This window comes from Melanostigma gelatinosum, assembly GCF_949748355.1.
Source record: "Melanostigma gelatinosum genome assembly, chromosome: 17".
Lineage (NCBI taxonomy): Eukaryota > Metazoa > Chordata > Actinopteri > Perciformes > Zoarcidae > Melanostigma > Melanostigma gelatinosum.
In genome coordinates, this window is record NC_136650.1 from 23,697,846 (window position 1) to 23,709,354 (window position 11,509).

The following is an 11,509-nucleotide window of genomic DNA, read 5'->3' on the forward strand; positions in this document are numbered from 1 at the left end:
TAGGGCCAAAATACATCTCTGATCTGCTGCTACCTTATGAACCATCCCGACCCCTCAGGTCGTCTGGGACCGGTCTACTTCCTGTTACCTTATGAACCATCCCGACCCCTCAGGTCGTCTGGGACCGGTCTACTTTCTGTTCCCAGAGTCAGAACTAAACATGGAGAAGCAGCGTTCAGTGTTTCTGCTCCACATATCTGGAACAAAGTCCAGAAAGCTGCAGGTCTGCTGAGACCCTCAGCTCCTTTAAATCAAGATTGAAGACCTTTCTGTTTGCTGCTGCCTTTAATTGAACCACATTCAATTCATATATTTATCAATTTCCTGCATTTCTGTATTTTACTACTGCATTTAATTTCTTACACTGTTTTTTAATTGTTTTTGAAATCTCCTTTTCTTTTGCCTTGTGTTTTGATGCTTTTAATGGTTTTATGTGAAGCACTTTGAATTACCTTGTTGTTGAAATGTGCTATACAAATAAACTTGCCTTGCCTTGCCTCAGCTTCAATTTAAAAGTCTTCACTTTAACAGACAGAATAAAACTTTATTCATAAACCACAATAAACGTTATGAACCAGCTGTTATATTGATTATATTGACATATTGAATGCTGATATTGTCTTCTCTCCAGATGTTTTATTTACATGTGAAATGATTCAAACGTCCTCAGAGTCACATGACATCATGTTGAATTAGTTGTATTTTTGAACAGTAAATATTGATTGAAGAGGTTTAAACTTAGATATATATTTTAATCGAGTATATGTGTATGTGTGTGTACATGCAGCTGGACGGAGGTCACAGCTGGATGAAGTCAGTGTGAACTCCTTCCTGGCGGTTCAGGTTCGGCGTCCCCTCGGAGACCCTTACGGCTCGTTCTCCGGCGTGGATCTTCATGTGAGAGACCACCGAGCGTTTCTCCTGGTAGCTCTTCCCACAGACGCTGCAGCTGTAGGGTTTCTCACCCGTGTGCGTCAGCATGTGTCTCTTCAGGTCGATCTTCTGCACGAAGCCTTTGCTGCACAGCTGGCAGCTGAACGGTTTCTCCTTCTTGTGGAACCTCTCGTGCGTCTCCAGAGAAATCTTCTGGCGAAATCTCTTCCCGCAGAGGCTGCAGATGAACGGCTTCTCGCCAGTGTGGATCCTCATGTGGGAGTCCAGGTTGCCGATCTGCCGGAAGTTCTTCCCGCAGACCCTGCAGGTGTACGGTTTTTCCCCGGTGTGGATCCTCTTGTGCACGTCCAGATGCTGGCTCATGGTGAATGTTTTGCTGCAGATGTCACAGGAGTAAATCCTGGGCTTCCCTCCCGTGTGGCTCTTGATGTGTCTCTTCAGGACGGTGTTTTCAATGAAAGTCTTCCCGCAGAACTCGCAGATGTACGGCCTCTCGGCGGCGTGCAGCTTCATGTGTCTCTCCAGAGAGCCCTTCCTGGGGAAGTCTTTTCCGCAGTCTTTGCAGCTGAAGGGTTTCTGGCCGGTGTGTGTCCTCATGTGGATCTCCATGTCCCTGAAGCTGATCCCGCAGATGTCACACATCCTGTTGGTTTCTCTATGGCTCTGGATGTGAATCTGCAGACTCTCTGAGGACTCTGACTGCTCTCCGCAGACGCCACAGCGACATTCGGGATCGTTTAAATGAGTCTCTGCGTGCCGCACAAAGTTACCTTTATTGTGAAAGGCGTTCCCGCAGACCTTGCAGCAGTGAGAAGGAGTCAGACTCGGTTTCCTGCGTCTGCTCCTGGCGGCGGGCGCGTCGGTGGACTCGTGGCTCCGGACGTGTCGCCTCAGCTCAGCACTCTTGCTGAAGCTTTTGCCGCAGACTTTGCAGCTGAACGGCGTCTGTCCGTCGTGGACCTTCATGTGTCGCTCCAGAGAGCCGGTGTGGCTGAACTCTTTGTGACACAAAGTGCACCTGAACGGCTTCTCTGCTGTGTGGATCCTCATGTGTGTCACCATGTTACCCTTCTGGTTGAAGCCTTTTCCGCAGATGTGGCAGCTAAATGGTTTCTCTCCGGTGTGCAGCCTCAGGTGCGTCTCCTGTGCGCGGATGGAGGGGAACTTCTTGCTGCAGATGTGGCAGGTCCTGCTGCTGTCGCGGTGCGTTTGGAGGTGCAGCCTCAGACCGTCGGTGGACTCCGAATGCTCGCCACACAGACCGCAAACACACTCCGCCTCCTTTAAGTGTTTCTCCAGGTGTTTCATCAAAAAGCCTTTTCTGTTGAATGACTTCCCGCACACTCTGCAGCAGTGAGGGGGCGCCTCTTCGTCGCTCTCGTCCTCTTCCTCCTTGCCGGCCAGATCGTCCGGAGAGTCCGGTTGGCGGTCTGGTTCAGAAACACGGTCTGGTCTGGAGGAAGTGCTGGGCAGAGGGTCCTGCAGTTGGTCTAGGTCGTCCTGCTTCAGATGTTCATCAGAGAGACGAACCTCTGAAAGAAAGAAACAAACAGTTTAAATCTTCTCTGAGACTTTGATGCTTCATAAACACCTTTAACCTGAAGGAACTAGTCATCGTGGCATAGAATTTGTAGCACCTTTTCTGTGAAGCTTTTGCCAAAAGTTGCAAATTCTTATCTTTTATATAGAATGTTGATCATAGACGGGTTAAGCCATAAAAGACAGTCATTGAATGTATTTAGAGTGAGCCGTAGGGACAGAGAGATTTCTAGACAGGCAATTATAGATCACACCCGTGCGAGGGTCCTGCGAGGAGGAGGAGACGGTTGAAGTTAGCCAATATGAATTGAGATAGACAAAAGGGGAGGGGTTTCAAACTGTATGCGGGAGGACTGGAGAGGTTTTCGGTCTCTTTGTCCTCCTGAGATGGGAACAGCGGTGGTTCCCGGCTGGGATGATGGGTAAAATGCCTCTCTGCGCAGAGAATATATATCTATCGATGCTGTTAGGAGTGTACTTCATTGTGTAATTGTATTAGCTTCAGTAGGATTAAATTCTTTTCAATTGTAAACCAGTTTTGGTAGGTTTATTAAGAAGCGACGCCACTGAAAACAGCAGTTGGAACATGCGCTCCGGCCTTCTCTCTGTGGGGCAGACTGAAGCCTCCACAGCAACCAACAGCAATCGTTCTGTCACACGTTCTCCGTCACAGGTTTCGGTTTTAGGTCCACTTCTCTTGTGGAAGAATCATCCGATTTTAGTTGGGGGAGCAGCGGCTCTACTCTGAATTTATCGGAGACGCCGACGAAGGAAGACGCCGACGAAGGAAGCGTCTTCCTTCCCGCGCTCCTGCTCGCAGGAGCGCTCGTTAATCTGCGTCGACGGGGTCTCAGAACTGCGCTCCCGTCAATTCGCCTGGCGAACGTCCGCTCTCTGGCCAACAAGATGGATGAGCTGCTGCTCCTCAACAAACTACAAAAGGACTTCAGCAGATCCGCCGCCCGGTGCTTCACTGAAAGCTGGCTCGGTGAGCACATCCCGGACAGCGCACTACATCTGCCGGGCTTCCAACTCCTCCGAGCGGAGCGCGTAACGGCGCTGTCGGGGAAAAGGAGGGGAGGCGGAATCTGCTTCTACATAAACGAAGGTTGGTGTACTGATGTCAGTGTCAAAGGAATCATGCAGCCTTCACTGGACTGTAAACCTTTTTATTCACCGCGGGAGTTTTCCTCGTTCATTCTGGTCGGTGTCTACATCCTCAGGCCTGTTAGTGAGGTCCTCCAACACCTGCTGAGCAGATCACCAACATGCAGCACAAACACCCAGACTCCCTGCTCATTGTTCTCAGGGACTTCAACAGAGCAAACCTCAGCAAAGAACTGCCTAAATACAGACAGCATCTTAATACAGACAGCATCTTAATACAGACAGCATATGAAGTGTAGCACCAGGGACAAACACACTGGACCACTGCTACACTGCCATAAAGGACACATCTCACTCAGTCCCCTGTGCAGCTCTGGGACTCTGTCACTGTCTGGTTCATCTTCTCCAGACCTACAGGCAGAAATTAAAATCTGCAAAGCCTGAGGTGAAGACTGAGGAGATCGACCAACGAGGCAAAGCTGGAGCTCCAGTCCTGCTTCGCCTGCACTGATTGGAGTGTTTGTGAGGCTGCTGCTACAGACCTGGATGAGCTCACTGACACTGTGACATCATACATCAGTCTTTGTGGGGACATGTGTGTGCCAAATAAAACCTTTTGCACATTCTACAACAATAAACCTGGATTTCAACATGGATAACGAATGGCAAGCCTTGCTTGCTGTGTTGTCTGTACGAGCAGCTATTGTGGAGTTAAATGCGTCATTTTACAATGCTGCTACTGCCTACAGGCGGAGGAGGCGAGATGTTCTTCGAGCGATGAGCGACAATTCCCGAGTCCAGAGACGCTATCAGCCGTTTTTGTGCACGCTGTATTACTTGTTGTACTAGCAGCTGCTGTGCAGTAAAAAGTCTGCATTTATGTGGAGGAAGCAGCTGTTTTTCTAGCGATTAGCGAGCTGCTTGACCATCGGCGATCAGCCCCCACAGAGCGGCTGTCTGAAGCTACAGTTAGCAATAAATGCTATTCAGCGCTACGAGCTACAAACAGACAACAGACAACAACACAGAGGAAACGAGTGATCGACGCTGATTCGTTTTACTTCTTCCATTTGGTAGCCTTGAGAGACCTTAGTCTGCAAGTATTTCTTCATGAAAAGATATACGAAGATATATTATATTCGCTAATGCTAATCGCGGTTAGCATTTCCCCATTGGCGGTAATGTTAAAATTAGCTTAGAAGCAAGCGAGTCGGACCTGTTGCATGATGTTGTGCCCTAAAAGATGGAGCAAATGCCCCCATATGCCCTAAAGACTTGATAGAGGGCGAAGATGATGTCCCTGTGTCTCTGCTGGGTGACCAGCTTATCCCCTGATGCCGGATCTCATGAAGGAATACCTCAATGGAGCTAACGTTACATTCATCAGCCCCACGGCAACAACAGACAACAACACAGAGGAAGCGAGTGATCGACGTGTGTTGACCACATTTATGGACCATAATCGAGTAAACGTTTCCGTGTAAGTGTTGATTTTAAAGTAAAGTTGATATGAGAGAGAGAGAGAGAGAGAGAGAGAGAGCCGCAGCGCTGTAACTACGTCTGAAAAATAAAACTTCTAAAACTTTCCACGAACTGTCTGTTTGAGTTTGTAGAGGAAGATTTTAGAGGAAGATCGTAAGTATCAAATACAACCTTTCATTATTAAAGACTACTTTATTACTTTATTTTTATTTTTTAACAAAGCAAGCAATCCACTTCCTGTTTACACCGTCACGCGCATGCCCAGTGCACGTTAATGGTCACGTGCTGTCCACCTTCGAAGGCTGCCATGTGGCTGCAGATCAACTTGAGAATAATGCTGAAACTCCCGTGTGGACGGTGATCGTTTCTATTTGACAACTCTGCATCCAACCTGAGCCTACCCTCACCCCCCCACCTGCCCCATCAAACAACCATCTACACCCCCTGCCTCCTCCTCACCTCTCCCAACCGACCCCCCACCGGCACTGAGGATCTGTGAAGAGGATGTGAGTCGGCGCTTCCACAGACAGAAGATCAGGAAGGCACCAGGTCCAGACGGTGTGTCCCCCTCCTGCCTAAAAGTCTGTGCTGACCAGCTGGACCCATCTTCACACAGACCTTCAACCGATCACTGGAGCTGTGTGAAGTGCCCTCCTGCTTCAAACGCTCCACCATCATCCCGGTCCCCAAGAAACCCTCCATCACAGGATTACTGACTACAGGCCCGTCGCCCTGACGTCTGTGGTCATGAAGTCCTTTGAGAGACTGGTGTTGACCCATCTGAAGGACATCACAGGACCCCTGCTGGACCCCCTGCAGTTTGCCTACCGTGCAAACAGGTCGGTGGATGATGCAGTCAACATGGGACTGCACTACATGCTGCAACACCTCGACTCCCCAGGGTCATATGAAGGGTTCTGTTTGTGGACTTCAGCTCAGCGTTCAACACCATCATCCCGGAGATACTCCACCCAAACTCTCCAGCTCACTGTGCAGCCTCCACCTGTCAGTGGATCACTAACCTCCTGACTGACAGGACGCAGCAGGTGAGGCTGGGAAACACCACATCCAGCACCCGGACCATCAGCACTGGACCCCCCAGGGATGTGGTCTCTCCCCACTGCTCTTCTCCCTCTACACCAACGACTGCACCTCAGAGGACCCGTCTGTTAAACTCCTGAAGTTCTCAGAGCCGGATACTGTTCAGGATAAGATGACATAAATCAGGCTTTTCGGTTCCACGAAGCAAGTTTGGAAAAATCACCATGGCAACACATCCATAAGCTGGAACCTGCTCCAGCGCAGGCTAACTGAAGGTAGCTGGATAAGCTGCAACTCCCCCAGAAAACATGGCCGCTCCCGTCACATACGGTAGTCTGATGCGCTTGCGCATATACTGGGGGTTATACGGGAGTTGATGAAATGCATGTAAAGTGAGACACACGTGATCCTTAAAGCAGCGGAGCAAACTAAGAAGCCTCTGTTGCATTAATGTGCAGCTCCCTTCCTCAGAGATCCACTGATGAAGGAGGATATTAGTTAGATGAGCGTTTTATAGGGAGAGACTTCTTCCACATCGCCAAGATCCGTCATCACATCACGATGACTTCCTATACGAGCGCTGTCCATTCTGCCCACAAGGAATCATTTCTTTCCAGAGCTTCTGGAGCAGACATTGAACACCACACTGCCTGTCCCACAGACTGGATGCAGCCTTGAGCTGTTGTGCGAGTGCTGCGTTGTTGTAGTGTCGGCGATGCGGAGAACATGGGGAAAGCCGCTGCATGCCGCGCTGTTGGTCAAGTTGATTTGGCGCTTAATAAACTTACGGATGTGTTCATCACGTCACCATGGCACATATTGTGCTGACTCAGCATTCTGAGTCATGTGTGTGTGCTTAGTGTGTACTTGCTCTCATGTCCTCTTGATGGCTGGTTGCATACATGAGGTTAAAGCACTCATAATGATATGAGTGTTATTAGTACAGCAGCACATCATTACTGTAGAACATGATGAAGGTGGATCATGATGAGAACACAGAGAATCACACACTATTGATCTTCACTGCTTCAGTTGATTGAATTGTCTGATGATGAATAATACACACACACATACTGATCCGCCCACACACACACATTCACACTGCTAGTTCTACATGTGATCTACACACACATGTACATACACACATACAGTACATGATGCATGAGGCATACAGCACACATGTCCTCATATTAATGAGTGTCATTGGATCCTCGTTGGGCTTGTTTTTATTGTTATTCTGAAGAGTTGAGATCATTATTGTCGCTGTAGATCTCATTGGATGATGCATCATGAAGTCTACTGCCAGCAGCACATAAAGACATGTCATGTGATTGGTTGGGCTGATGAGGCATTAAAATGAGCCGCTTCATTTCCAACACTGACGCATTGAACGTGTCTGATGTGTTGCCGTGCTTCTTGTCTGGTCCTCTCAGCGGTGCCGCTGTTATATTTTGCTGTGATTACGGTCTTGACTTCCTCATATGCGTTCATGATCATCTCCTGCTCGTCAGCGGAGAACAAAGAGGCTCTTTCTGTGACTTTATTTCACATTGGACTGTTAGAACATCATGGTTTGGGTGATCCACGCTTCCCCCTTTAGAAGTAGGACGGGCACGCGCAATCATCCTGATCCTGATCGTCTGGGTCGCATTAACGAGACTGTTTGAGAGGATCCGCCTCGGAGAAAGCGAGATAGCCTGACTTCAATCATCTCCTTCATTTAGGCTGCTAAAGGACATTTGATCGACTCAGTGAACCACTACGAGGAACGAGGCCTGGACCCCACTGACTCATCCTCAGGACAGCCTCCTACCATAACTCCGCTGCCCATCCCTCTATGTTTCTATGGTTAAACACACTCAACACTTTACATTACACTTGTTTACAGTCCTGTTATCTGTTTGTTGTGCACTTTATTTTATACTCTTTTATATTCTATTGTACATTTTAATATGTTTCTATTTATTGCACTGTGTTGATTGTTTAATGTTATTGTTTAATGTTTTGCACCACCCGCCATGACAAATTCCTTGTAGGTGCAAACATCCTTGGCAATAAACGGTTCTGATTCTGATTCTGATTATTATTATTATATATTACATATTGTATAGTATACTATTATTATTATATATTATATTATTAGTATCATTATTATTACTATATATTATAGTGTATAGTATACTATTATTATATATTATATTGTATATTATATTATTAGTATCATTATTATATATTACTATAACCGACTACATCCGGGACACGAACCTCTGTCGGCGGGCTCCTCCGGTTGTCTCTCGGCCGCTCTAGAGGCTCCTAACGCGGTGAAGATGAGCTCCACGGCCGCGGTGATCCGCTCCGTGACGCGTTGCTTCAGCTCCACGTCCGTCTGTCGCTCCTTCAGCAGACAGAAGATCTCCTCCGCGGCCGCAGACAGATGCTCGTGGATCGCAGCCCGCAGGCTCCGGTTGTCCCGCAGGCTCCGGTTGTCCCGCAGGCTCCGGTTTTCGATGCTCTTCGACCGTTTTTTGGACATGTTTAGGGGAACTTCCACCGAACAAAGAGGAGCATATAAACAACGAGAGTACACTTCCGGGTTCCCCGGAATGAGCGTCTTTGCGTCAGACGTTCCTTACGTTCGGGTATTACGTCATCTCGTCATACCGTCTGCTGTACCCTCAGCTCCTTTAAATCCAGATTGAAGACTTTTCTGTTTGCTGCCTTTACTTGAAAACCGGATTGAAGGATATTAATACATTTCTGCATTTCACTCCTGTGTTTTATTTCGTACACTGCTTTCTAGTGTTTTAATGAACGTTGTTTTTAAATCTCCTTTTCTGTTGCCTTGTGTTTTGATGCTTTTAATGGTTTTATGTGAAGCACTTTCAATCACCCCGTTGTGTGCTGGCTGCTACCAGCACGAGACAACACCACGTTTTTTAACTTTTCGATGTGAAAACGTCACAGAACGAACTTTAGACCAAACTCGTCTAAATATCAGTGTATTTAAAGATGACGTCATGATTTAAAGAGACACAATGTTCAGGGTTAGGGTTAGGGTTATATATATATATATATATATATATATATATATATATAATATTCATGATATTCTTTAATAATAATAATCAGGACTTTGTTTGTTTGTATAAAATGTTTTTATTAGAATTCAGAAACAAACCAGACGTTACCATGGAAACAATAAACAACGCCACGTCTCAGTGACGTCACGTCTTCTTCTTCCTGTTCTGTGAGCGTCGTCCCTCCTCACCAGACTCGCACCTCAGACTCTTCTTCTTCACACTGACGTTCTTCCGGCTGCTCTCTGGCTGCTGGGACCTGGTCCTGGTCTGGTTCTCCAGATCCCCCGTCCTCCTCCGAGGGGTCCGGTGAGTCTGGATGTGGATCTTCAGACTCTGTGTGGATTCAAACCGTTCACCACAAAGACCACAGACGGACTCTGAGTCCTTCAGGTGAGCTCTGAGGTGGTGGATCAGGAATCGGCGGGTCTTGAAGGTCCGGCTGCAGACTCTGCAGGAGGAGGGTCCTGCTGATCTCCGAGTAATCTTTGGTTTCTGCTGGTCTGGAGCAGACCTGGTGTCGGTGGAGTCTTTACTGTAGTCCTCGCTGTCTTCGGTCTCAGACGAGACCAAGTGGACCTCCTGATCTGGACAACAGGCTCCTGGTTTTACCCGGGCAGTCCTAGCAGCTGATAGGTCCAGGTCCTCATTGGACCGCGCTGCACCCCCAGCACTTAAGGTGAACTGGATGATGTCGGCCTCGTCCAGGTCGAGAAGCTGCTCTCCCTCCTGGTCCTGGTGTTCAGGGGGAACCTCCTGGTTCTTCATCAGCTGCTGTGTGAACGCGTCTGTAAACAAGTAGAACAATATTTAGCCTCTGAGTCAGACCAGAACCAACTGGACCAGAACCAGGTACTTGTGTAACACCTGAACCTGGTCCCAGGTAAACCTGGACCGGGACGTGTGTAACACCTGGACCTGGTCTGAGTTTTAAGGGTCACAGGTAAACCTGGACCGGGACCTCGACCTCACCCTCACCTGCGGACGGAAGCTCCATCAGTGGTTTGTGGAGCGCGCAGAGCAGCGCGTGCTGGCGCGAGATCACCTCGCGACTCAGAGCCGCTTCTTCTTCGTACTGAACGATCGTTTTCTCCAAAACTCCCAAAATGTCCTCGAGCGCCGCGTTGAGCCGCTGAGTGACGAAGACCCGGATCTTCTGGACCCGGGACATGTTCTCACGGTGCTAACGATGCTAACGGAGAGTAACAACAACACGGAGACTTCCGGAGTCCTTCTTCTTTCAGGTTATTGGAGGACTACAAACCATCGTTTAAGGGTTATACCGCCGCCTAGTGTACGGAGTGTGTAACATCGGGACTTTATGACCAGGTTCAGGGTTAGATCATCCTGATCGTCTGGGTCGAATTAACGAGACTGTTTGAGAGGATCAGCCTCAGAGAAACCGAGACAGCCTGACTTCAATCATCTCCTTCATTTAGGCTGCTAATAGGACATTTGATCGACTTAGTGAACCACTACGAGGAACGGGGCCCTGATGAAGCAACAAGCCTTGCTTCACTTTACTGATCATCACCAACTCATGGCTTCAGTACAGACAACGACCTGCAAAGAACACATGCCAGTACCTGGAGTTCAAACTCCTCTTTGCTGAGGAACTGATAACCCAGGGACAGGCATGTCAACGAGAACAGAGCGACTCATGTGATGAAGAATTCTATCCGGAAGTCAAGAAAAGGAAGCCCCACCCAGATGAGAGAATAAGGAAATATGGTGCAATCCATTTGCCCAAAATGGTCAACAGCCCAAGGCTTTCCAGATGCAGAGTGCCGGGGTTCAACAGTAGAACATGTGTGAAATGTTCACAATGCTTCATCAGATGCAATCAATGAAGAAACTTGAGGGCACTCGCTGCCAACATTGTTACAAAGTTTTGTGGTGTTACATGAAGCCGTTTGGGAGTTTCTGTGATTGGCCACGCCCACTTCACCCTTTTGGCCAGTGGGGGCGGAATGTCAATGAGTTCGAGGTTATTTAACCAATTAACTACTTTTCTATGAAAGTTTGTGCAAATATCTTCATACATTTTTGAGATCCTGCTGACAAACTGGAGCAAAATCAGATTTTTTTATTTTGTTAATGTTTCACACTCGACATCAATGAAGTCCTGCTATACACTACAGTGCACATGTTGACAAAGTTTAATAAAGTTACGTTTAAAAAAAACAATCTTTGCAATGTGTTTTTTACCACCTCAACACTTAATTTATTTAAATAAATAAATAAATAAAACACTTTTTTCGTGGGTCTCAGGAGGATATATATATATATATATATATATATATATATATATATATATATATATACATACACACACATGTATATATATATATATACATACATATATCATT

At 47.4% G+C, this 11,509-nt stretch overlaps 2 protein-coding genes across 2 annotated transcripts; both read right to left on the reverse strand.

Moving 5' to 3' along the window:
- Positions 1-701: 701 nt before the first annotated feature.
- On the reverse strand, positions 702-8,596 carry LOC306791577 (uncharacterized protein; the record flags this gene model as incomplete). The annotated part of the gene is made up of 2 exons (XM_079288368.1): positions 702-2,426; positions 8,329-8,596. The coding sequence occupies 2 exons, from the start codon at positions 8,594-8,596 to the stop codon at positions 799-801; spliced, it is 1,896 nt and encodes a 631-aa protein (XP_079144494.1). The 3' UTR covers positions 702-798.
- A 691-nt stretch (positions 8,597-9,287) lies between these two features.
- On the reverse strand, positions 9,288-10,325 carry LOC306791578 (uncharacterized protein; the record flags this gene model as incomplete). Its single annotated transcript, XM_079288369.1, has 2 exons — positions 10,119-10,325; positions 9,288-9,928 (listed from the first exon to the last, which is right to left on the reverse strand). Exons 1-2 carry the CDS (start codon positions 10,309-10,311, stop codon positions 9,288-9,290), a joined length of 834 nt encoding a protein of 277 aa, XP_079144495.1. The 5' UTR covers positions 10,312-10,325.
- Between the last annotated feature and the right edge of the window lie 1,184 nt (positions 10,326-11,509).